Source organism: Salvelinus namaycush, chromosome 7 (genome assembly GCF_016432855.1).
Source record: "Salvelinus namaycush isolate Seneca chromosome 7, SaNama_1.0, whole genome shotgun sequence".
NCBI lineage: Eukaryota > Metazoa > Chordata > Actinopteri > Salmoniformes > Salmonidae > Salvelinus > Salvelinus namaycush.
Window position 1 is genome coordinate 21,880,422 of NC_052313.1, and position 25,681 is coordinate 21,906,102.

Genomic DNA, 25,681 nt, shown 5'->3' on the forward strand with positions numbered 1-25,681 from the left:
CGAACCCTTGTTTGATCACCCACCGCGCATCACCATAAATTACATAGGACCACATTTTGGTTCCAACTTTATATTAATTGACATAAATAGTAATAACCCTATTTTAAATCGATCACAATACACTGAAAAAGATCCTAGAGCTAGAGCCTTCATGGCTTGCACCATATACCACTCCATTTCTATTTTCTATCTCTTTTGACATTCAATTCCTTTCATATACATTTTGAAGGATAAAGAACACATTATCAGCTCACACTAAGAAGCGAATGAAGCTTACCAGCATTGTTTAAAGTAGATACAACAAATCTGCTTCTTAGAAGAGCCTGAGTCGGCTGACAAAAGTATTTACAGACTGACAAAGTTAACCTGTTCGTGACGCCATCTGCGTCAGGGAAGTGGCTTGACGCAATACCTTCATAACAATGCCATAAGCAAAACATACCAGCTGTCATGACATTTTATGAAAACCAATGTTAGTTTATAACAGCTGAGACAACACTATCAGGTGAAGAACGCAACTCATTAGACATTCAAATAGGGTTTTTGTCAGATGTTAACAAAAGTCAACATTAATGAACTATCATGTCGCATTATGACAGATGTTATGGCATGCTTCTGGCAGTGTCACATACAGAGAGGTGTTATGCCAATTTGCTTTAAATGGAGTATGCCATTGAGAAGGGCACTGCTCAGTCTCTGTACTGTTTGATGAGCCTTCTTCTCTGGGAGGTCTTTCGCAGGAGTTTTCTGTAGTCATAAGGGTTGTCGTCCTGGCCCTCTGCAGAGGGCAGTCTGGGAACGGAGTGCCTGTCAACACAGCAGCACAGGAGATAAAGTGAGACAGGGCCAAGCAGGAAATGAACAGAGGACCAAACAGTGAAAGAGGGAAAGAGAGATGCAGTACAGTGAGAGATGAGTAGAGGGATGAAGATGGAATGATAGATGGTAATTAATAGATTGAGAAACGATCAAGGCTCATGGTGGAATATTTAGGATTTGTTTGTTTTCTCTCTACAGTCTCTCTGCTTCATTACATACTTTCATGCTATGGACATACAGTATGTATCAGTGTCTTGTGTCTGTGTATTCACACGTATTCACAATAGATATGTGAGTATATGCATTTGTCTGTAGTGAATGGATTACACACCTTTTATCTGCTGGCTCGGAGACTGCCCTCTCTCTAGATTGTCTCCTGTCTGGAGTTTGTCTTTTGGTCTGTGGACTTCTGTCTGCACCTGCAGTCTGTCTTTGGTCGGTAGACTGCCTCCTGTCAGCGGCTGCAGACTCTCTTCTTGTCTGTGGACTTCTTTCTGCAGCTGTAGACTGCCTCCTGTCAGAAGACTGTCTCCTCGCAGAAGACTGTCTCCTCTCTATAGAGCGCCTCTGTTCGATAGACTGCCTCCTCTCGAGAGATGCTCGTCTGGTGAGAGAGGTGCGTCGGTCTCCGGCTATGGCGCCGGTGGACTTACTGGTGGGGAGGCCCTGGTAGTACTGGTCATCTACGTCCAGCAGCTTCCCAGGACTGGAGCACAGACAGGAGAATGCAGTTATGGTCAGTCACTTACTATATGACAATAAGTCAAAGTCGACATTTCATATGCCATACATTTTTCCAAACTTCAGTTTGGAATGATAATTTGGCTTTCTGAATATGGCAAACCGATCAATTCAAATCAAATCAAACTTTATTTGCCACATGCACCAAATACAGCAAGTATAGACTTTACTGTGAAATGCTTACTTACAAGCCCTTAACCAACAGTGCAGTTTAAGAAGAAGAAATGATTTACCAAGTAGGCTAAAATAAAAAGTAATATTAAAAAGTAACACAATAAGAAAAACAATAACAATAACATGCTTCTACACCTGCATTGCTTGCTGTTTGGGGATTTAGGCTGGGCTTCTGTACAGCACTTTGTGACATCAGCTGATGTAAGAAGGGCTTTATAAATACATTTGATTGATTGATTGATATACAGGGGGCACCGGTACCGAGTCAGTGTACAGGCTAGTTGAGGTAATCTGTACATGTAGGTGGGGATGAAGTGACTATGCATAGGTAACAAAAACAAATAAACAGTGAGTAGCAGCAGTGTACAAGGGGGGGTAGGGGGGGGGGGAGTCATAGTAAATTGTCCGGTGGAGAGTTTTATGAATTGTTCAGCAGTCTCATGGCTTGGGGTTAGAAGCTGTTGTATTGCTGTATTGTATCATGGCGAGGAAATATGAACAATACATTTGCTCGGCCATTGATTGGTATTGAGGAAGTTTCTCCAGCGAGCCACGCTATTCACCCGTTGGCTACAGTAGCCTTTTATTTCATAGCAGGATGAGCATCAATATGAACTCCATTACTCCACTTCCTCATTACACCAGCCTTGTGATGAGCTAGCTGGAGCTGTGCATAATGTGAACCCAGGACCTTTAGTTCTACAGCCGAGGCGGAAGGGCCTTCCTAGTTCCTGATTAATCACTGCCTCCCCTCCTCTTCTATTGACAGACTCAAATGGAAATTTCCCCTCTGTGGGTTTTCATATCCCCCCTCTTCTTTCCGGCTTATTGGTTGACTTATGTAATAGAAACAGTAATCTATGTCACAGGCAGAGGCAGGCAGACGAGCAAGCCTCAATGCCTACGGACTCTCTAACTAACAGGATTCTGCCACTATTATATCGTTCAGTTAGACCGGCCACACAATGGGTGCTATTCAATCAAAACCGCAGAATGGGTTTCCGGGTTGAAACTAAAAAGGTGTTCCTCCAGCACTGAAAGTTGAGTTTTAGTTGGGTTTGCATTTTCATTAACACAGTAAACAAGTTTTATTGTTGAATCCGAATGCTTATTCTCACAGCGCAAGGGGAATCATTTGTGTCATTCTCTGGAGACCTGATTACCAGTATTAATTGAATAGGACCTGCGTCTCAGGAGCCAAATGGGGTTTATTGAACCTGAATGGGGTTTACTTTGCAGTGGTATAGGGCTTATCTCTCTCACTCTTTCCATATCCCTCCATCATTACCAGCCCAATCGTTCTACACCAGGCTTGGTGTCTCTTTCTCTCTCTCTCTCTCTCAGACATTCTTCTGTTCATTGGTTCCTTCCCCTTCTCTGTGAACCTCTCTTATTTTTTCTCTGCTTTTCTAGTATTCACACCCCTTGATTTTTTCCAAATTTTGTTGTGTTACAGCCTCAATTAAAAGTGGATTCAATTGTAATCTTTTTTTGTCACTGGCCTGCACACTATGTCAAAATGGAATTATGTTTTTCAATTTTCTTACCAACTAAAAAAAAGGTTGAAACGTCTTGAGTCCATAAGTATTCAATCCCTTTGTTATGGCAAGCCTAAATAAGTTCAGGAGAAAAAAATTGCTTAACAAGTCACATAATAAGTTGCATGGACTCTGTGTGCATTAATAGTGTTTAACATGATTTTTGAATGACTACCTCATCTCTGTACCCCACAGAGGAAGGAAACCGCTGGTTACTGGTTACTTTAAAACAGTTACTGAGTTGAATGGCTGTGATAGGAGAACTACGGATGGATCAACAACATTGCAGTTACTCCACAATACGAATCTAATTGACAGAGTGAAAAGAAGGAAGCCTGTACAGAATAAAAATATTCCATAAAGTAATACTGAACAGGCAAAACCTGGTTCAGTCTGCTTTCCAACAGATAGAATGATGAATTCACCTTTCAGCAGGACAATAATCTAAAACACAAGACCAAATCTACACTAGAGTTGCTTACCAAGAAACCTTTCAGCAGGACAATAATCTAAAACACAAGGCCAAATCTAAACTAGAGTTGCTTACCAAGAAGACAGTGAACGTTCCTGAGTGGCCGTGTGGCCGTGTTACAGTTTTGACTCATTCGGAAAGTATTCAGAACCCTCAACTTTTCCCACATTTTGTTATATTACAGCCTTATTCTAAAATGGATTAAATCTTGGTTTCATCAGACCAGAGAATCTTGTTTCTCATGGTCAGAGTCCTTTAGGTGCCTTTTGGCAAACTCCAAGTGGGCTGTCATGTGCCTTTTACTGAGGAGTGGCTTCCGTCTGGCCACTCTTCCATAAAGGTCTGATTGGTGGAGTGTTGCAGAGATGGTTGTCCTTCTGGAAGGTTCTCCCATCTCCACAGAGGAACTCTGGAGCTCTTTCAGAGTGACCATCGGGTTCTTGGTCACCTCCCTGACCAAGGCCCTTCTCCCCCGATTGCTCAGTTTGGCCTGGCGGCCAGCTCTAGGAAGAGTGTTGGTGGTTCCAAACTTCTTCCATTTAATAATGGTGGAGACCACTGTGTTCTTGGGGACCTTCAATGCTACAGAATGTTTTTGGCACCCTTCCCCACATCTGTGCCTCGACACAATCTTGTCTCGGAGCTCTATGGACAATTCCTTCGACCTCATGTCTTGGTTTTTTCTCTGACCTGCACTGTCAACTGTGGGACCTTATTATAGACAGATGTGTGACTTTCCAAATCATGTTCAATCAATTGAATTTACCACAGGTGGACTCCAATCAAGTTGTAGAAATATCGAAAGGATGATCAATGGAAACACGATGCACCTGAGTCTCATAGCAAAGGGTCTGAACACTTATGTAAATACGTTTTTTAAATGATTTTTTATTATACATTTGCAAACATTTCTAAAAAACTGTTTTTGCTTTGTCATTATGGGATATTGTGTGTAGATAGACGAGGATTTTTATTTATTTAATACATTTTAGAATAAGGCTGTAATGTAACAAAATGTGGAAAAAGTCAAGGGGTCTAAATAATTTCCGAATGCACTGTACTTGAAAATCTATGGCAAGACCTGAAAATGGTTGACTAACAATGATCAACAACCAATTTGATGGAGCTTGGATGAATTTTGAAAATAATAATGGGTAAATGTTGCACGATCCAGGTGTGGAAAGTTCTTAGAGACTTACCCAGAAAGACACAGCTGTAATCAATGGCAAATGGGCTTCTACAAAGTATTGACTCAGGGTGTGAATACTTATGTAAATCAGATATTTCTGTATTACATTTTTAACACATTAGCTAAACACATTAAAAACATATTTTCACTTTGTCATTATGGGGTATTGTGTGTAGATGGATGAGAAACATTTTTATTTATTCAATTTTGAATTCAGGCTGTAACACAACAAAATGTGGAATAAGTCAAGGGGTATGAATACTTTCTGAAGGCACTGTATCTATCTGTCTTCCTTCATTTTTTCACTGTGCTGTTTCACCACTGCTTTTCCTCACTGACACAATCCACCTCTCTCTATCCCTCTCTCCCCTCCTATTTCACTCCCTCTCCCCACCCCTGTCCCTCTCCCTCTCCCCCCCCTCTCCCCCCCCTCTCTCAGCTGTCAGCGACAGTTGGAGATGCTATCTTTCCTCCTGACCTTCTCATTCTTAATGATGCATGTAAACTGCTCCTGTCCATAGCTGGCTTTATTTATCTGCTAACAAATTATTACCCTTGATGTGTACAGTCTCGTCGTCTCACATCCCAGTGTATGTGTGTGTGTGTGTGTGTGTGTGTGTGTGTGTGTGTGTGTGTGTGTGTGTGTGTGTGTGTGTGTGTGTGTGTGTGTGTGTGTGTGTGTGTGTGTGTGTGTGTGTGTGTGTATGTGTGTGTGTGTGTGTGTGTGTGTCCAGATTAATTTGATAAAGTACCATACCCCTTCCTTGTTCATCCAGACCTATCTGTCTGTCTGCCAGCCTAGGGGAACCTCTATCATCACCTTTCTGGGAGCTACACTCACCTCGTGGCCCACACACACAGACACACTGGGACACACACAGACACACTGGGACACACACAGATTCACATCAAACAAAAAACGAAACAAAGGAGGCTCAAATGGTCTGTCTATCATGTATTGCAACATATTAGGTTTATTGTAGATCCTAAATAATTGATCACTGCATCTTTCATAAAATACTCAACAAACACACAGTAAAAATACTGATGTTACTATGAGTGCATTATATTGGACTTTGTCCACATGGCACTTGTCATATAGTTAGATTTCATTAAGTAAAACCGTTGTATAAGGAGGATGAAGGATAAGGCCAATTAAGTCCATTGTAAATGTGTAAGGCTACAGGCCGTTAAGTTTGGACCCACACCCTGGCCTTACAGTTGGCACTGTCCCCATATTCATTACTCACAAGCAGAGTGCCAAGTTTCAGACCTAACCTCTTAAAGGCCTGCCAGTAGCTACAAGTGGCTCGTTAAAACAGGGTGAATGATGGGCCGTTGACTTACCCTTGTTTCCGTGGCCTGCGTTTGTCATCCTGGACAGACCTCTGAATGGGAAAGACACAGGAAGTAGTGTTACATGGAAATAAACTAGGATTCAAATCTGCGAATATGTTTAGCTTTATAGCCTACTTATAAGGCGTATAGCCTCCTGTATAGCCTTCAAGACTATGTAACAACCTATAACTATGTAACAACCTATAAGTCGAATGTTGGCAGGTGATTAGTCCCGTAATCAATCGATCTGTTGGTTGACTAACAATTAAGATCAGCTAGCTTGAGATCAGCTGAAGCTGAAGGGACGAGGTTGGAACACACCTGCAGGGACTCTCCAGCACCTACTTTGTGCCTTTCTAGTGCATACTGAAATTATTAGACAGAAATATTTCAACAATATAACACATGCTGGAGTGCATCAAGGCTTAATAGCACACCCAATAGGATTCAAGTTGAATCTATACCAGTTGAGAGACTTGTACGGTTTTGTAATATGCTTTCCTGCTTTCCATCGGAGAACTTGAAGTTGTCATGGACAGACATTGGCAAAACTACATTAATGGAAAACTTTAACGTTGGAAAACTTCTAACAACTTAACACAGATCGTTACATCCCCTTTGATCTTGTGTCTTAATCACTCTTGGAGAAAAATGGCCACCTCAATAATGTAGTGCGAATGCCAATAGATAAAAATGCAATAATTACAGTGCTGTGAAGGTGACAGAGAATGGCTCACTACTGTATGGATGGAGTCAGACTCACATGGATGAGGTTGTAGTACGTAGAGTCCTCAGGGGTGTTGAGCGTCTTTGGCTGCTGGGTTCTGCGAGGCGTCCGACACACTTTCAGATCGACTGAAACATCACAACAACAAAAAGACCCAGATCAGCGATAATGCTTTGATTATTAAGTAGCTAGAGAAAGTAGACATAGGTGTATTGTTATCCAGGTTTTTCATTTTTATCTACAGTATTTATCAATTGTGACTTGACAAATCCCTGGTTCATAATTTTAAAAGATTGCTATGTAATAAACAGAGACATTTTGTGTCCTTGTGGGGTTTTTTTACACAGGAACTGAGTGAATTTTTTTCTTCATGTTATGCTTGAGAAAATAGCTTCCAAAAGACTAGCATGAGGAGGCGATTGACCCCCTGAGGGCAGCGAGAACACACAATGACTCCCCTGCTGTAACGATTGTCTATTTCGTCCTCCTCATCGGACGAGGAGAGGCGAGAAGGATCGGACCAATATGCAGAGTGGTTCGTGCTCATGATGATTTATTAAAACCGAAACTGAACACTGAAATACAAAACAATAAACGAAGTGCAAAAAACCCGAAACAGTACCGTGTGGTGAAAACACTAACACGGTAGACAAACACCCACAAAACACACGTGAAACCCCGGCTGCCTAAGTATGATTCTCAATCAGGGACAACGATTGACAGCTGTCTCTGATTGAGAATCATACCAGGCCGAACACAAAAATCCCAACATAGAAAATCACACATAGACAACCCACCCAACTCACGCCCTGACCATACTAAATAAATACAAAACAAGGGAAAACAGGTCAGGAACGTGACACCTGCTGGTTAACTCTACTCCACTTCACACTATTCTGCACGGTTTCTCTAATATTTTAATCACTGCCTTTAAACATAGCTTCCAAGAGGACAAACATTGCTACAATTGTAGCAATACCTGAAGAGAATATTACCTGGAAATAATGTTGAAATGGGAGGGCGTTTTAATAATGGTGGCTTCAGGAGATTCTATTCTACCAAAGACTTAAAGATTTTGTAACTTTTACTGTTGAAAAGTTTTTACTGCGTTATCCTAAGTATAAATATGGTAAAGTACACACATTAAAGGGTAAAAAATGTTTTTACACAACTGCAAACTTCAAGGAGAAGGGCATTCAAGGAGTTAGTTTGATGGTAATTTGTGATGTCATCGCCAACCTCACTATTGATGAACAATAGAGGAACAATGGAGAACAAAAGAGGAAAGATCCACCCGCCCACTAGTTTCATGTCATGAGATACCTGGACTACCTATTGAGATGGATCTTTTGTTAAGTAAATCAGGTGACAAATGAGCTGAAAAGGAGACTGGAGTAGGACTTTAAGTTTTGAGAATTTTAGGCATTTTACAAGCTTAAATGTCCCCAAAAATCGTAAGCCTACATTATTCAGTTAAACTAACCTCACGGGCTTAGGCGTTGGTTGCTATGTAGCCTACTTGAGGCTGATATTTGGCCTACAGAGCTGTATGGAAACTTGACTTAGGTCGTTATGTTTGACCCTGTTTTTCTAAAGACTTACTGAAGAGGCTTTATGACTGGGCGTATGATCACTGGAGAGGCTATCGGGAGTGAACACATAGTGTCCAAGTGCCATTCCATACCCTCTGTTCCATAAATGATTATGAGCTGTGCTCCCCTCAGCAGCCTCCACTGTGTTCCATATTATGGTGACCTATAGCTCTCAGTAACGTATTGAATAACACGTGTATGTGTGCATATGGATACAGTATGTAAGGGAAAGGCTGTATTTCATGCATGGGTTGGCATAGTTTTTCATATTATTGAACCTGTCTATTTAAAGGTCGTCAGTGATTCTGTATTGCTCAAAGGAGAAAAGCTCATTTGAAATCCCCATATTAATGGTTGTTGTAATTGCCACAGCGGTGCCTTATGAAACGTGATTAGCATTTAATGACCTTTTCCATGAAGTGAAATATGATTGGCATTCTAAGAAATGTCCCCAACTTTCTTTCTGCATATAAAAATTAGGATTTTAATTGAAATGTAGCGAGGTACGAGGACAGCTTATTATTGGATCAAATCGATGAAGACATTTTTGGAGGATATAATGTCTCTGGAAATGAATTCTGCTCCTCAGGCAATGTGTTGCTGTTCAGAACACCTTGTAAAGGGCACATAGCAGGCATCTCAAGAGATTGCAGTTTGGATTTTATTGTTGTGGTGAGTTGTTATCGTACTAATATAGCGTATATATCTCACATTCAGAAAATGCAGATTTGATACCAGGTTACCAATTGTGTTGAGCGGCCGCTTATACCTAGACACAGCACTGCAAGCAGCCACACATAGTCCCCAAATTCTAGGCTTGCCTCTCACAATCCAATATGAGAAAGTCACCCATGACACCAATACAACTAATCATGGATGACACAATAATTATATTTCTTCCTGACACCTGGTAAACTCATGATGATAATAACATTTCAGCTGCCAGACGGATTTGACACACCAAGCACTGAGATGCTGAACTTTCACTCTGCCAGCTCCCTTGCCCATCCTTTCAAAGCCATTGCACATATCACCGGTGGGAATCAAATTCATTTTCTGATGACGCATCGCGTCGAGAACCGCTTTCCGGTTTTGGCACTTGACATCCCCAGGTTTTTTTAAGATACAATCTAGCCTTAATGAGAGAGAAAACAGAGCTTTGTCCGCTGATAGAATCATCAGCTAGTGCGAAGCGGAGACATAACAAAAGCTGTGCCTTCTTTTCCCCATCTTGTTTCGCACCTGAGGCAGGAATGACTGAGCGTAGGCTGAAAATAGCTCCTGAAATAGGAGAATGAGTTCACAAAAAGGGGGAAATGACACAAGACATAAAAAATTATAATATCTGTGCACTTCACACATTGAGAAAGCTGCTTCGAAAAATGTAAATACTTGAAATGTGTTTGAGAACACATACCACATATTGTGTAGTCTATAGGGCCAAACTGACACTCAAAGAAACACTGGACATAAGTTCTCTTTACAAACGAAGAAGGAGTTGGTTATGGAAGTAAAGGCTATTTGCAAGTGCACTCTGTCTTATTTCAATGAGTGTCAGTGAACTCTATTCAGCTCTCTGTCTGTGAGGGATAGTCTTGGAGCTGTTTGACCAAGCAGACGAGCCAGGAGCCCACTGGAAAGATGGATAGACCAGAAAATAAGGATTTGATTGCTTCTTCAGACAGGAAATTATACTCAACACTGCCAGAGTGACTCGGGATCACCATTAGTAGTTTTTGATCACCAGTTGGTTTTTGTATAAAACCAGTCTACAATATTTAGATTGACTTATTCTCAAATGTATTGAATTTCATCCATGTCTGTACTCAACAGTACATTTGTTGTGTCTTTGCTTTGTACAATGTCTTGTGGTTTTCACACAAGTCAGACACTTACCTGATTGCTGATGGTTGGCAGCAAAGCCATTGACTGCCTGCCCTTTGACAAACATGCCGTTATTGGCTGGGTTTATCTGGTGGGCCAGGATGATCTCGTTCAGCTTCTGCTGGAGGCTCATGTAGTTCTGGGAAGACTTAGTGACCTGTTGTATAGACAATGGACAATTGATACATATAATCAAAAAGTTGGGGGTTCAGAACCCCAAGAAAAGCTGCTGGCAGACATATCAAGTGGGTTGTAGTGGGTTAGTACTAGATTACCTCTTTAGAAAAGACCTCCAGTTCCTCCGTATCTCTCTGGGCTGTGGCCTTGGTGGCCTTCAGGTTCTTCCTGTCCTTGTAGCCCCTGAACTGGCTCTGGATCTTCACCGCTGCCTGCTCCTCGTCATACCTATCCCCTCCCTGAGACTCTGTCTCCTCCATGCGAACCAGCTCTACATCGGTGAGGTCCACAACCCTGTCTTCAACCTTCAACCCTTCCTCCTGTTCCTCAACCATGGGTTCCTCCTTGCTCCTTTTGACCCGTTCTCTCTCCTCCTTGAATTTCTTTCTATCCCGGTGTCCTCTGAAATTGCTCTGCAGAACGGTGGCAGCTTTTTCCTCGTCTGGCTCCGACTGGCTTGCGGTGGACGGCTCTGGTTGGGATTCTAGCGTTGGCTCCTGTGGCTGGACAAGTTCTTGTTTGGGTTGTTCTTTGGCCTCTTTCGCCTTCTTTTTCTTGGGGATTTTTCCTTCCTCCTGCAGGCGTTTGCGCTCCTTGTGGCCACGGAAGTTACTTTGGATGACCGTAGCTGCCTTGGCCTCATCTACTTCCTCCTTCTCTTCCACACCTGCAGACACGGCTGCTGTCTCTGGAACCTTTGACCTTCCTGCTGGTTTTGACATACCTTCTACCTTTGCGGTCTCGTCTTCAGTTGGGCTCATCACTCTCTGTTTCCTTGCTGGGATCTTGCCTTCTTCAACCAGCCTCTTCCTCTCTTTGTGGCCCCTGAAGTTGCTCTGGAGAACTGTAGCTGCCTTAGCTTCCTGTTCCGGGTTAACCTCCTCCCCTTCTGCTCGCTCTGCATTCTGTTGCTCGTCAATTTCTGTGTCTTCCTCGTCCACCAGCTCTTCACCCACTTCCGTGTGCTCATCGTCGTCGTCCTCTTCCGCCTTGGCCGTGTCTTCATCCTCTTCCTCCTCCTCCGCAACTTCGGTCAACCCATTCCCCTCTTCCTTTTCCACTGCAAACTCCTGATCCTCCTCTTCATCCTCCTCCGTAATAGCAGGCTCCACCTCTACAGGTGAGGGTGACCTTAGTCTCAACTCGTCTCCGGACAGTGTCTTGTGGCGCTCCCTGAGTTTCTTTCTCTCCTTGTAGCCCCTGTAATTACTCTGGAGGACCACAGCGGATTTGGCCATCTCTTCCTCCTCCAGTTTGGCAGCTTCGATCCTCTCTTTCTCTATCCTGTCTTTCTCAATGGCATCCCTAAAGAGAATGCAGTTGATTTTGCTCTGAACAGAATCAAACTCAATGTAAACGGTTTATGATCTGGAACAACTATAGGGGGTATACTCCACATATACGTTTATATGAAGAGTAGTTCCTGCCTTGTCAGCAGCTAACGGGGATCCTAATAAATACTGAAATACGAATTATAAACTGGGTGGTTCGAGCCCTGAATGCTGATTGGTTGAAAGCAGTGGTATATCAGACCATATACCTCGGGTATGACAAAAAAATACTTTTTAATGTTCTAATTACGTTGGTAACCAGTTTATTATAGCAATAAGGCACATCGGTGGTTTGTGGTATATGGCCAATATACCACGGCTAGGGGATGTGTCCAGGCAGTCCACGTTACGTTGTGCATAAGAACAACCCATATCTGTGGTATATTGACCATATACCACACCACCTTGGGCCTTAGTGCTTAAATATAAAATGCATACTAAATAAAACATTAACTTCACAATGCTTAAAAAGTGCTGGATCTACTGTCCTACATTTGACTATGTTTTTGCGTAGTGCAGATCCATTGACGGTTGTCCTTACCTTTTCTTTTTGAAACTCTTCCTCTCCCTGTGTCCTCTGTAATGGGCCTGAATCTTAGCTGCTGCTTTGTTTTTTTCCTCCACCATCTCCTTGTACTTCCTCTTGGCGAGGTAACCTCGGCAAACTGCAGAATAGGATGGTACAAGTTGAAGCTACACTAAACGTACTCAGTATCCTCTGAACACGAACAAACCGATCTTAGAAAACAATGAGGAAGTAGCATCATGGTCTCCTCACCAGCCTGTAACTGGGTGATGAAGGTCTCAAACTTGGCTTTGCTTAATTTATCATCAGCACATCTCCTCCGTACTTTATGTCCTCTGTACGCTGGTGGACGATATATTAGAGACAAATCATTAACATACAGATATGAACTATCGTTTATGATAATAACGACTTTAACAGTATTTGCACACGTTTAAAAGGAACTGGGACAGTTTTGGTTCCACTATGGTCATAAGGTCAAAGTGACCACGGACTGACCTGATTGTATGGCCACAGCGCTCTGTGCTCTCTTCTCCAGTATTTTGCGGTAACGTTTGGCCCCCAGCCAGCCCCGGACGTAGGCCTGGACCAGAACGATGCGGTCTGTGGTCTGCCTCACCATCAGGTTGAGGGTCTCCACATGGTAGTACTTCAGAAACACCTGAGAGACACCACATGGAAACACAATCGAAGGGTGTAGACTCAGTCATACTCTCCATGAGATTTGTCTAATCATTTACATTAGACTCCAAAATACTCCATGAATGTGAGCTTACTTTCGTTTTGCCCAGGACCCAATTTTCCAGTTTGGTTTTTTCCAATATAGCTGCACAAGTCTCTGGGCTCGCATCCGGCTCCTTGTGCGCATGGAAAGCCAGTATGTAGTACCTGCAACAACCAATACTAGACTTACCAAACCATTCCTGCACACTATTAGCCTAAAACCCTCAAAATGAGTTTTCCATTCTTCTAGTCATTCACAAGCAATACGTGGGAGCCTATGGAGTCTTTTCTATGATTAGGATCACCAACCTGTTGACGAAGTTGGTGTAGAGGATGCGGTGAGAGTAGCCCTGCCGGCGGATCTTAGCTGTCTCCAGGACACCCGTGTAACGCAGCTGCACCAGCACCTTCTCCCGGTCAAACTTACTGGCCTGCCGGTCATTGTTGGGCTTGATGCAGCGCACAAAGTGGGGCTGTCCCGCCACCATCTTGGACAGCAGGTCCATTAGGGAATACTGGTGAATGAAGAGGCAGGAAGCATCCAATCAAAACTAGTGTCCAGGTAAAGACCTGAATAAGACGAAAATGCCTATTCTTGAATTCCTGTATGAGAAGACATATTTAGTTGCTTTCTTTTCTTGTGTAAACCAGTATTTATAATCCAATTATCCAGGGGTACTGCTACAACGCCAATGAGATAAATAGGTACACATTACATGTCACAGTATGCAAATGTGCTGTACTACAAGTCAGTTTATCAACATAACTGTACTACCATTCAGAGCTATACTACCAGGGTTGGGGATAATCTATCCACTCAGTAATGTAGGAAGTGATCAAGTGAGACATTCTTACTCTGAAGTAGGAGGCTACTGTCTGTGTTCTCATGTTGGTGGACTCTCTAGGATGGTGGGTGGTCTCTCCAGTTCCAGTATCACCCTGGACACACAAAACACACACAGTTTATCAAAAGGATTCACCACAGGTTTATGGTAGGTGTATTTGTTGAGTTATATCAGTGAATTTTGAAAAACAGTATTATATGTATTATATACAGTATAGTGTAAAATACTATGGGCTAGTTTCCCGGACACAGATTAACTTCAGTCTTGGACTTAAAAGCCATGTCAGCTGAGATTCTCCATTGAGAATGATGTTAAAACCAAGGCTTAATCTCAGTCTAGGGAAAACTGGCCCTTTTTTTATTGACTGAACGGTACGAGTATAAAATCATTATGGATTGGAAGTTATTCATCAATGTGTAATTAACATGAAAAGCAATGATGTGTTAGATGAGGGCTCTGAACCCCAAAATACTGTCCTGTGAATAACAAATAGGTAACAGCCTGAATTGGGTATCAGCATTCAGAAGCCTTATTACCCCAATCATCTGTGTATCGTATTTTTTCATGGAATTGTCTCTCATTTTTGTTGTTGTGTGAAAATCACAAAATTTAGAAAATCACCAATCACCGTTTGAATATGTACTGTGTGATCGAGAAGCAAGAAAGGCGCGTGTTTTTTTTCTGGGGTGAGAGTTAATTTCCGAGAAGAAGGCTGCAAGAGATGCATAAAGAGGAAGCATAAACAAACACGAGCCAAGTTAGGAATCAAGTTAGGAATCAAGTTAGGAATCAAGTTTGCATAAAGACAACTTGTTTTAAATGTTTAATGCTGAGTATTGTCTTCAGAGGTACCAAATTAGACGTTTGTGACAAAGGACAGTGACCACTTGATCATAAGAGAATGTATGTGTTCAGTCAGTTTGTTTCCACTGGCATTGCTAGATATGGCATGGATTATAAGGATTTTACCACAGAGGAACTAGCTATTTTCCTGCTTATGATCATTGGTGAAACTGACATTTAAAAAAAAAATCCAGACACACTTGAAAATCAGTGGGACATTTCTTATTCCATAAAATGCCCTCTGAGAATTTCAGACAATGTTCTCAATAGCAGAGTAATAAGGAGAACGCATACTATAAATGCAAAGATATGCTAATCTGGGACACGGCCACATACGAACCTTGAAACATTGCACATGTGTCACATTGCTCACTAAAAAGCAACAGCACTGACAAAACATACCATTACACCATGAGTCTAAAACATGTCTGAAATGACACTTTCACTCTCATGACTACAGGAGGAGTCTTTGATGTGCTTTCTTAGGCGGAAATGTAAAATATGCAGATGAATGGAAATACATTCATGTACTCATCAAAGACAGTTAATTGCCTGGTTTAGCCTCTGCCAATGGCCCTCAGGTATATAAATTGGTTTGACAAAGTGGGAATTGTGACTTCAAAAAATGCAACCTTCCTCTTCCCCTAACAATCAGATTAGTATGGGGTACTGGAAAGTAAAGGGTTGTTCCCTTTTTGTGGGGAAGATACGTTCTAGGGGTAACTTTAGGTTGTTATGCAGAAATACAACAAACAACTTTAAGTTGATAATGTTATGACTTCAATCTCTTACGAGTGCGTGAAGGGCACATCCTCAAAACGAGTCAATATCATGGGGCGCGGTGTCATAAACAGAAATAACCCCATTAAAACAAGGTAAATGAGAAAAGATCCAAATTATCAGTCGTACGCACATGAAAGCCTCCCCTTTAACATCTAATCAGACAATCAATTCACTCTGAGGTTCTAAGGAAAATCAAAAAGACTGCTTTTGCAGCCAAACTCATAGATTCTCACTCTCATCTATTGAAAGGGAAATACGAAAGGATAGGAATTGGACGAGTAATGAAGAAAAACAAATGTAAAATGACTAGTCTTATTATTTCCTAGGGGTGGGTAGATGGTTTGCCATACAACATAGATACAACATAGACAGGGAGATTGCCATTACCTCACAGAGTGACATACTAGAACTGAATAACTTAAGCACTCCCATCTTTACAAGGATAAAAGAAGAGAGAGACAGGAGAGACAGAGAGAGAGAGAGACAGGGGAGACAGAGAGAGAGAGAGAGAGAGAGACAGGGAGAGTCAGAGAGGACACACAAGGTTAGTTTGTCTGAAAGAGAAAGCGAGACTGAAAAAATAGACAACATTATTTTTTCAAAGATTTTTGACATGGAATTACAACGAGGACACTTAGCGTTACTGTATTAGAAAAGGGAAGCAAGAAAGGCAATGCGACAGAACTATAAACTTTGTTTGAGTGTGTATAAAGGACAATAAGTTAGAACATCTTATACCCGTACCTTGGCAAAGTTCATGGTGCGGTGAGGGTGTGCTGGGGTGCGAGGCATGCTCATGAGTGTGTTCATCCCTTTACCCTTTGTGTGGGCCAAATTACCTAGAGGATAGAGAGATAGCGGGAGAGACGTTGAGAACAAATGGACAAGCTACACCACACTTTCAAAGAGGAAAGAGTTAGTGAGATAACTGGCAATCAGCGCCTTCATGGAAAAACAAAAAGGCAGTAGTTAGACATGCAAGTGGACATTTATATTTAATATAACCAAATCAAGTTGTACTAAAATGGAAGAAGGTGGAGGGAATATGTGGGAGAAATAAACGAAACAAGCTTGACCCCATAGAGCAAGTAACTCTAAAGAGGGAAAATTCCAAGTTAGCAAAAGAAGGCAATCCGAAAATCAAAATTAGTGATGCAACATCTGCCATGCAAATTCATCAACAAACATAGCCAGAATTTCCATGTTACTTGATAATGTCAGGTGTATAGCTATAGGCCGATGCTATTTCAATAGCACACAGCTATAGAGAAGTGGACTCGCTCTCTGCTAATCTCTCCAGTAGCGTGCTAGCATGTCATCGTGTTAGCTTTCATGAGGGCAGTAGGGATGGCAGTACAAAGGGGGAGGAGAGGTTGCCGTAGCTCAATAAAACAGCTTCAGGGGTATATTAAAGAGTGATTATGGGATTGCTGATTGGATTTGGGCTCAGTTGGCCGCGTCCTCTGCCTATGAAGGATACTCACGCTGCAAAGACCAGCTTGTCACAACAAAAGCCCTGCCTCCAATAACAACAGGCCGTACTGAAAAAAGTGACATGGACCGGTTTTCTTTGGTTCTTTGGCATTTAGCATTTCAATTTAGACAAATAAACACATTTGTTTACATCGGCATTCATTTCTTATAAATACTGAGGTTGTTACGATACAATATTTGAATAATCACCACAAGGCAAGTCTGGAGAGAGTCAGATGGGAATAAAATCGATGCCTTGCTTGACAAGAAAACTGTCAATTTGAGAGACTACCTCAGTTATGACATACAAAGTGAAAACATAGGTTAGTTGATTGTTGCTATTAGGCCATGTGTGTTTACCTGTTTTGGTGAGCGGGTGGGTGACCAGTTTGCGAATCAGCTGATTTTCTGACGACCTCAGCAGAAGAACAATATCTGCCGGTAGTGTATCTCTGTTCTTAGAGAGGAAGCCTGCAGCGTTGTAGATCACCTAAACATGATCAACAGAGGGGGTAAGAAGACCTGTACGCACAAACACGGTTTTACAGCAACCTCAGATTATTTCACCTGCTACTGTTATTCACATTAAGGGTTGGGGTTTCCCATATCCTGTCTTTTTTTCATTATTATTGCCAACTCTAAATATTTGACCTAAAACATATATTTGATGTATTAGACCAAGGAGGCCTTATAACCTTTCCAGCATAGTGATGAATTCCAAAGCCAAGGTCCACCCTTTTTGGTCTCCAAAAGTTTTTGGATTTCAGGTTGTCTTCAAACTTTTCTACAATGGACAAAAGTTCACACGGGTTAATTAACTAGCAGTCCAAGCTGGATGGCTAAGCATGTAAACATAATTGAATGACAGAATAAACAAGAATGCATACACATAACACTTGCAAGGCTGCTAATTATTTAAAAAGCAATGTTTAAACTACTTTTAGGTCCTAAATGAACCTATTGAATAATTCATGACATGAGTGGATGAGTGGCTTAGCTAACAGGATAAAACTGGTGTACACTTCGTAATAATAATAATAATAATTTATTGGACTTATATAGCACTTTTCTAGACACCCAAAGTGCTTTACATAGTAATGGAGGGAGCTCACCTCATCCACCACCAATGTGAAGCAGCGACAAGGGTAATGCACGAACACCATTGGGGGGCCATGATGAAAATGGGGCCAAGTTGGGCACTTAACCAGGACACCGATCACTGCCCTGAGGCATTTGGGATTAGATCTTAGTAGCTACACGAGGACTGAGTGAGGACTGTGGGGACTTGCCTACAAGGGTCTGGTCGGTGGCTTGGGGAAAACGGCTCTCCTCGTCCAGCAGTGACAGCATGCCCATGGGCTTCTGCAGGAACAGGTCCAGGAGAGGACGGTTGTCCTCATACTCAATCACCCTGGCGTCCACATCCTCATTCAGGTACTCGTCCTATAGGAGAGGGTAAGGGACAGAAAGATTTCAATTGGAACGGTGAAGCTGGTTTTGAACAAAACCAAAACCATATCTGACAGATAACATCACCCTTGCTAGGTTGAGTTTAGTTCTTCATGTTCGGCTCACCTGATAAAGTCAAGGCCCAACTATGAGTCAGAAACATCACAGAACATACAGTATATGTCTCTCTAGAGGTGAAGCACACAATTGAAATACAACGTCAAAGCTTTTAGGTAGAGCTGGGACGACAAACCGAACATTAGCGACACCGACCATACCAATCACTTATCGCACGTTCATTATGATAAGTAGCCTATACTAGAGAAATGTGAAGCTTTAAATGAAATAAGTTTGCTAATATGGGTGATTGCTAATGGGACAATTGATAGCTACAACCATCAAACTACTAGTAGTAGTATAAAAGACAATTTAAAAAACTGTGGTGCACAAACATATCGTTCTGTTTATCGTTATGGCATCAATCCAGGCAATTTATCGCAATATGGATTTTTGTCGATACTGCCCTGCTCTACTTTTATGTACCCATGTTCACAATGGGTACAGGCACACAGACAAACACCCTCGCGCATGCACACAAGGCATCTAATATCTGGAACAGAACACAGCATTAGCCTCAGGTAAAGTCATTCTGAATCTGCAACCTCTTCTCAGGACAGTAGGACAACGCTGCTGAAATAACATCCTGAGGAAACAAAACAAAGCATTCCAGAACAACAGACGGACACAGACAAGCATCGGAAGAGCTTGTTCCTCTGGGCTTTGCTCTTTATTGTTTGTCTGATAAAAACAAGTAAATATTATTACTCTCTCCAGGAAGGATGTAGTCTATCAAGAGCCTGATGTTACAATACCGGTATGATTGTTCTGAAGAGATATACATGGTTTTACAGATGTGTTACTGTGCAGAATTTAGTCAGGACATTTTAGACAAATATATTGTACACTTAGCACTGTAGAAAAAGCCTTGCGTTCTGTACATACAGTACATCTATATATCGGGGCCTTATGCCAGACTTTGCCCTCGTGCGAGTTTACATCCTACACTAACTGTCTTTAACTCCTAATTGACCCTCCTTTGCAATGATTTATGGAACCTCTCTATGGGGTTAGACTAAAGCATTTAACATGAGCAAACCATTCTCTGCCCGAGGCAAAAGCGCACCCCAGAGACCACGGCTAGGGAATTGTCAACCCTTTCCCCATCGTAAATACAAGCGGAAGGATATTTCACCCGTTACGCACTCTGTTAAAGAGCCAGGTGACAAACCACGATGCATTATCACTATTTAAATGGAAATCAAGTCGTATCCAAAGGTGACAAGTGCTTTGAAATGCTTCCCTGGAGGCATAGGCACACTCAGATGAGTATTCATACTATTTCCGAGAGAGACGACTATGTTAGCGACAAGGAGGAATGGGCTACCTGCTCCCAGGCGAATATGTGTTGGTTGAAGTAGAACTGGATCTGTTCGTTGGCGATGTTGATGCAGAGCTGCTCAAACGAGTTCCTCTTGAAGTTCTCAAAGCCAAAGATGTCCAGGATGCCAATGTTCAGGCCCTTGTCGTCCTCTCTGTCAGGGGGAGATCAGAAATGATTAGGTATTAAGGAAGAGTATTAGAGACTATGAGGCGGAGAGAGACAGATCAGGAAGGTTTTATAATGATGACAGTCGTTATGATTAGCACCTACTAGTGAGGTTTATGTTCATTTTCAGGGCATCCGCACACACACACACACACACACACACACACACACACACACACACACACACACACACACACACACACACACACACACACACACACACACACACACACACACACACACACACACACACACACACACACACACACACACACACACACGCTCTCTTACCCTAGGTGTGTGTCGGGTCGGAGCAGGGTGTTGATGCGGTTGACGATCCAGCTGAAGAGCCTGCCGTATAGGGCCTTGCCCATGGCGTCCCTCACCTCCGTGGCCTTCTCCACCGTGTTGGGCCTGACGATGGTCTCGCCCCGGGCCACTACGCAGTGGGACGTCAGGGCCTCCTGGAGCTCGTCTGGACGGATACACAGCAGCGACGCCGCTGTGGGGAGAAACCCAGGGATGGAAAGAATATAGAGGTACTGGGTGTTGTCACCATAGAAACGGCCCTGCGGTATTGACGTTTGCATGTAGATTTGCAGAGACAACACAGAAAACGTGCACATGATATAGACATGCGGTATGTGTAGACAGGCAGCAGGGAGGACATAGTTGGGACGATATACTGTATGTGTATGCAAACATGATGAAAATGTACACATTCAGAGAGATATCCTGTACACGTACTTTACACATAAACCAGACATAGTCAAACAAAATAGGTCCTATTAGAAAAGATGCAGATATCCCACATTTGCCCATCAGCAAAACAAAACCATACATGGCACTCCACATAAACAAGGACACAAATCTCAACATACACACAGACATGAATACAGCCACCCTGACATAGACACGCACATTCACATTTATCAAAACGAGATAACACTTCTTCAAACTGCAGCTGGTAAAATAAGATAACTGGCTCTCACACCATGATACAGATGGAAGACCACACTCTTAGGGGGAAAAAATGGTTCCAAAAGGGTTATTCGTCTGTGCCCATAGGAGAACCCTTTTGAGTTTCATGTAGAACCCTCTATGGAAAGGGTTTTTACATGGAACCCAAAAGGGTTCTACCTGGATCCAAAAGGGTTCTACCTGGAACCAAAGAGGGTTATTCAAAGGGTTCTCAGATAGGGATAAATTAAAATCATCAAACACAACTAATGTCAGGTGTGTCAAGCTGAATTTAAAGGGACTGCATGTAAACAGGTTGGAGATACTTTAGTGCTTTATGTCTCCAGCGTTCACGCTAGGCTGGCCACTCTGTAGAGGTAATGGGCATTAGCGGGGAAAGAGGTGAGAGTCATGTTAGCTTTACATCACACCAGGTGCTGGACTGTGCGTCTGTGTCTCACCATTCTCCAGAACTGCTATGTTGGAGATGTTGCTTTTGTCGGTTTGGTGCTCGGAGGCCACAGAGGCAAACTCAATGTCGCCTGAGTTTAGGATAGCAGCCAGAGTACTGTACACACTGCCCAGCTCCTAAGGGTTCAAAATGTGTGATTAAACTTGACCTTATTGTTCAGAATATAACACATTTATACTTTGATACAAAGTCATGGAATACTCATTTGCAGATTTCATCTGAAGGCTTTTTCATAGATTCAGTGGTTCGATTGGAACTACCTAGTTAATAGCATTGGGGCTTGGTAGCCTACAATCTGACAGAATTCCTACATCATGTCTGTTTGATGGCTTTGGCATCACTGTCACATGCCGTGTCCTAACGTCACTATACTCAGACTGACATGACACCGACAAACTCGTGATAACTCTGCTCTCTCTTGATGGGGAGCTGCTATCCAAAAGCTAGCACGGTTTAAAACACCTCTCCCCCAATGTGAACTACTTGTTTGTGTGTATGTACTGACATGTATGTGTAACTGATAGATACACACACACACACACACACACACACACACACACACACACACACACACACACACACACACACACACACACACACACACACACACACACACACACACACACACACACACACACACACACGCACACACACAATTCATGTTAATGTTTTTAAATGTCTGTAAATTCTAAAGTATTTTGTCTGTAATGTCTTTTCCGTTTTGTGCCGGACGCCATTGGCGTCAGCTAATGGGGATCCTAATGAATCAAAATCAAATCAGAATCCATTTAATCCAAATCAGAAATGCACTTTAGATGCACCCTTTCTTTATGTGCAAGGTAGACAGGAGAATGGGAGGTAGCCATACTAGCAGAGTGGTTAGCGATTATAGTGATTATACTGTATGTACGATAAGTACTATTGACTTGTGGAACCCAGAGGCAATCAGTTATTTACGGTACTTCCTTGGGCTTCATCAGTGTCCATGTTGCTAATTGCAAACTGTACAAGGCATCATGCCACAGTCCACACTGACTCATATGACAGCTAACAACAACACTGGAAATCATTCTCTTGACCGTTCAACCAGAATGGGCCTCTTTTCCTGGAACTGCTTTATGGCCATTTGCAAATTTCACATCAGTTACTGCACATTAATTCTTTTTTCTCTCCTTTGAATTCCTCATTTATTATAATTTCCCCTTTTCACAGCCAAGGCAATAAAATAGGAGCCATTTGTGACGAAACATACATTTTGTTTATTTTTATAAAGCATCATGACATGGCAAAGACACTCTCCACATAGAGAGCAACCTAGTAAAAAATCCTCCAGGCTTTAACTGAGAACGGTTGTGTGTGTAACCTTTGGACAGGAGGTTGGTTTTCTTTGCTTTAGGAATCAGCAATGAAGCCAATGTACTATAGTGTATGTACCTCCAGGGTAAAGCCGATGACTTTGAAACACTGTTCCACCGCGTCAAACTGCTCCTTGTAGAAGGTGTTGTTCACTATGTCAGGGCCCAATTTAATGTGCTCGTTGAACAGATATCTGGGACAGAAGAAAGGAAAATAAACCACAAATAAGGTCATGATTGGTGGGGTGAAGGCAGCAAAGTAGGGTATTTGGGAAAGCATAGGGTTACGAGAGATAGGAAGGTTAATTGTGGGGCTTACTTTGGGGTTTTGCTGTCTGATAGCTTGTAGTGGGCAAGTTTCTTCCGCTCAGCTAAACCAGCGTAGATGTAGTAGAATATGTGGAAGTTCTTCTCACCTCTGTAAGGACAGTCACACGACAGGTATATGTCATCACATATGAATATGTTTGATGATTGAAACACAAAGAATATTAATCCCATCCAAGTCTGTCAGCTATGGTTGCCTAAGATTACCAGAAGCCTATTTACAATCTCATAAAAAGCCAAAGACATAGTAAGATGTACTCCAAAACACATAATTGGCAAGCAACCAAGCTAATCTAGACTGCTGTGTTAAGTCAGTTGTGATAGACTGTCATCAGTTTTAAAGCTATTTGTCATGCAATACTTATCACATCCGATTATAGGCTTCATGATGGTTGAATTTAAACCACTAATTTTAACATAATTTTATTCCCCCCACATATATTTTTCCATTCCAGAAGAAAACCGACTTTTGGCACCTAAGACAATATAACCCCATGAGAGAAGTGACACTTTGAATCTAGGCAGTAGGTACATAGTTAACTGACAGACAACATTACTCTCAGAGAGTGCACCGATCCTTCACCCTCAGTCTGAATTTATTTACCAAGAGCAAAAAGTCACCCTTTGAAGCCCCAATGAGGAGACATCGACAGCTAGAACCTTTGATCAAACAGGAAATAAGCTATCCGCTCTCACTCTACTCTCTGCACTCCCTGGTCATGGGATAATACAACAGGAGCAATAAACTGCAGTGGGAAGGCACTTCCGCCAGCTTCAGAGGGACAGAGAAAAGAATCTTCCAGTTATCCCTTGCCCTTCTTGACCAGAGGCTGCTAAGAAATTATAGAAGTAATGACTTTTGAGCAAATAGATGGACACACACATTAATTGGCCACTGGCCACAATCGTAATGTTGTTGTCATGTGAAAGTCACAAGAATGCCTTATACGTATTACATGAAGGCTATGTGCCAGTCAGATGAGGCCCATATGAATGCCTTAGTGAAGCTGTCTGAGGGGTCTTACGTGGCCTGATGTACGACGCGGGATTTCTCCAGGAGGTATTCTGAGATTTGCGCTCCGACAACGGTCCCCCCGCAGGTAAACTTCATCTCCAGGTATTTCCCGAAGCGGCTGGAGTTGTCGTTGATGGCGGTGCATGCGTTCCCAAAAGCCTCCACCAAGTTATTGACCAATAGGATCTTCTCTTGGAGTGAGCGATTATTGGCCTGCAAAGATGTGGACGATCAGCATAAAAACATATCATTTTAAGCGATGAGTAACAATAAAAGCATGATCTGCAATGGTGCACTGTAACAGGCAGAGTATCATGTTTGCCGTCACAAGTGAACATGAAGTGCCGTAATTACATTCTATGTCATTCTTACCACCGTATCTCACCTTTCCAAGCACTGTGAGCTGCTCGACCAATAGATGGGCGCTCTCTGTCTTTCCTGCACCGCTCTCTCCACTGATAACAATGCACTGCACAGAAACAACCAGTCCCCAGTTACTATGGTATTCTGGTCTACTGACATGTTGCTATGCTTGTACAGCACATAGTGTAACGTACTGTATCATTCATACATTACAGTTGACACGGACTTGTGTACCTGGTCTGCGTTGTATGACACCATGGACTGGTAGGCTATGTCAGCAACAGCAAAGATGTGTGGCGGGTTCGCGGTGCGTTTCGCTCCTATGTACATCTTTGTGTACTGTGCAAGGAAAAGGATAAGGCACATGTGAGGGGATTTCATTTGAATTTGATACCAACAAGTAAGTTAGCTACACTATATGCAGCTAAAATGGGCTGAATCAAATACAACAACTTTCTAGCTGCCTTCTAGTATAGCAAAAAGATAAAGAGATTAAAGACATGCTCTGGAACTTTGGAGCGTAATATGTATTTTTTTTAAACCTCCCTCTTTGAGCTGGTTGTGTCATTGTGTAGTTCATACATGCCTAATCTATGAGCATAATTACGATCTTACATCAATTAGCCACGAAATCCCTAGTTTGAAAGCAACTGTTTTCTGGAAGATAATGACATTTTCTTTAGATTTTCCCACACGTGGGCCAGCCCCCTAGCAACTCGAGTTCAACCAATGAGCTTCAGCCCCTCACCAATTGAGGGACAGCTAGCAAGAGGCACATCATGCACACACAGCAGAGCGAGAGTGAGCCATTTACTTTATGTTCATATTCCTTTTATGAATTCTAATTGTTGTTGCATTGTTGAGAAGGAACCCGCAGGTAAGCATTTCGTTGGACGGTGTATACCATGTGTATACCATACATATGACTAATAAAACTTGAAACTTGAGAGCGATGACGT

At 42.3% G+C, this 25,681-nt stretch overlaps 1 protein-coding gene across 1 annotated transcript in view; it reads right to left on the reverse strand.

Annotated features, from left to right (window-relative positions):
• Positions 1-689: 689 nt before the first annotated feature.
• Positions 690-25,681, reverse strand: part of myo3a (myosin IIIA) — a 64,040-nt gene continuing 39,048 nt past the window's right edge. Inside the window, exons 12-38 of the mRNA XM_038997242.1 lie at positions 24,957-25,061; positions 24,745-24,828; positions 24,370-24,572; positions 23,337-23,435; positions 23,097-23,211; positions 21,652-21,778; positions 20,522-20,732; positions 20,069-20,216; positions 18,465-18,618; positions 17,871-17,959; positions 17,536-17,665; positions 16,447-16,541; positions 16,090-16,134; positions 14,705-14,788; positions 14,087-14,170; positions 13,541-13,746; positions 13,285-13,396; positions 13,007-13,169; positions 12,761-12,850; positions 12,524-12,647; positions 11,764-11,956; positions 10,750-11,616; positions 10,487-10,631; positions 7,035-7,126; positions 6,281-6,321; positions 1,151-1,525; positions 690-807 (exon numbers count right to left, since the gene is read on the reverse strand). Coding sequence (XP_038853170.1) covers positions 690-807; positions 1,151-1,525; positions 6,281-6,321; positions 7,035-7,126; positions 10,487-10,631; positions 10,750-11,616; positions 11,764-11,956; positions 12,524-12,647; positions 12,761-12,850; positions 13,007-13,169; positions 13,285-13,396; positions 13,541-13,746; positions 14,087-14,170; positions 14,705-14,788; positions 16,090-16,134; positions 16,447-16,541; positions 17,536-17,665; positions 17,871-17,959; positions 18,465-18,618; positions 20,069-20,216; positions 20,522-20,732; positions 21,652-21,778; positions 23,097-23,211; positions 23,337-23,435; positions 24,370-24,572; positions 24,745-24,828; positions 24,957-25,061 — 4,299 coding nt within the window. The remainder of the gene's footprint in view (positions 808-1,150; positions 1,526-6,280; positions 6,322-7,034; positions 7,127-10,486; positions 10,632-10,749; positions 11,617-11,763; positions 11,957-12,523; positions 12,648-12,760; positions 12,851-13,006; positions 13,170-13,284; positions 13,397-13,540; positions 13,747-14,086; positions 14,171-14,704; positions 14,789-16,089; positions 16,135-16,446; positions 16,542-17,535; positions 17,666-17,870; positions 17,960-18,464; positions 18,619-20,068; positions 20,217-20,521; positions 20,733-21,651; positions 21,779-23,096; positions 23,212-23,336; positions 23,436-24,369; positions 24,573-24,744; positions 24,829-24,956; positions 25,062-25,681) is intronic.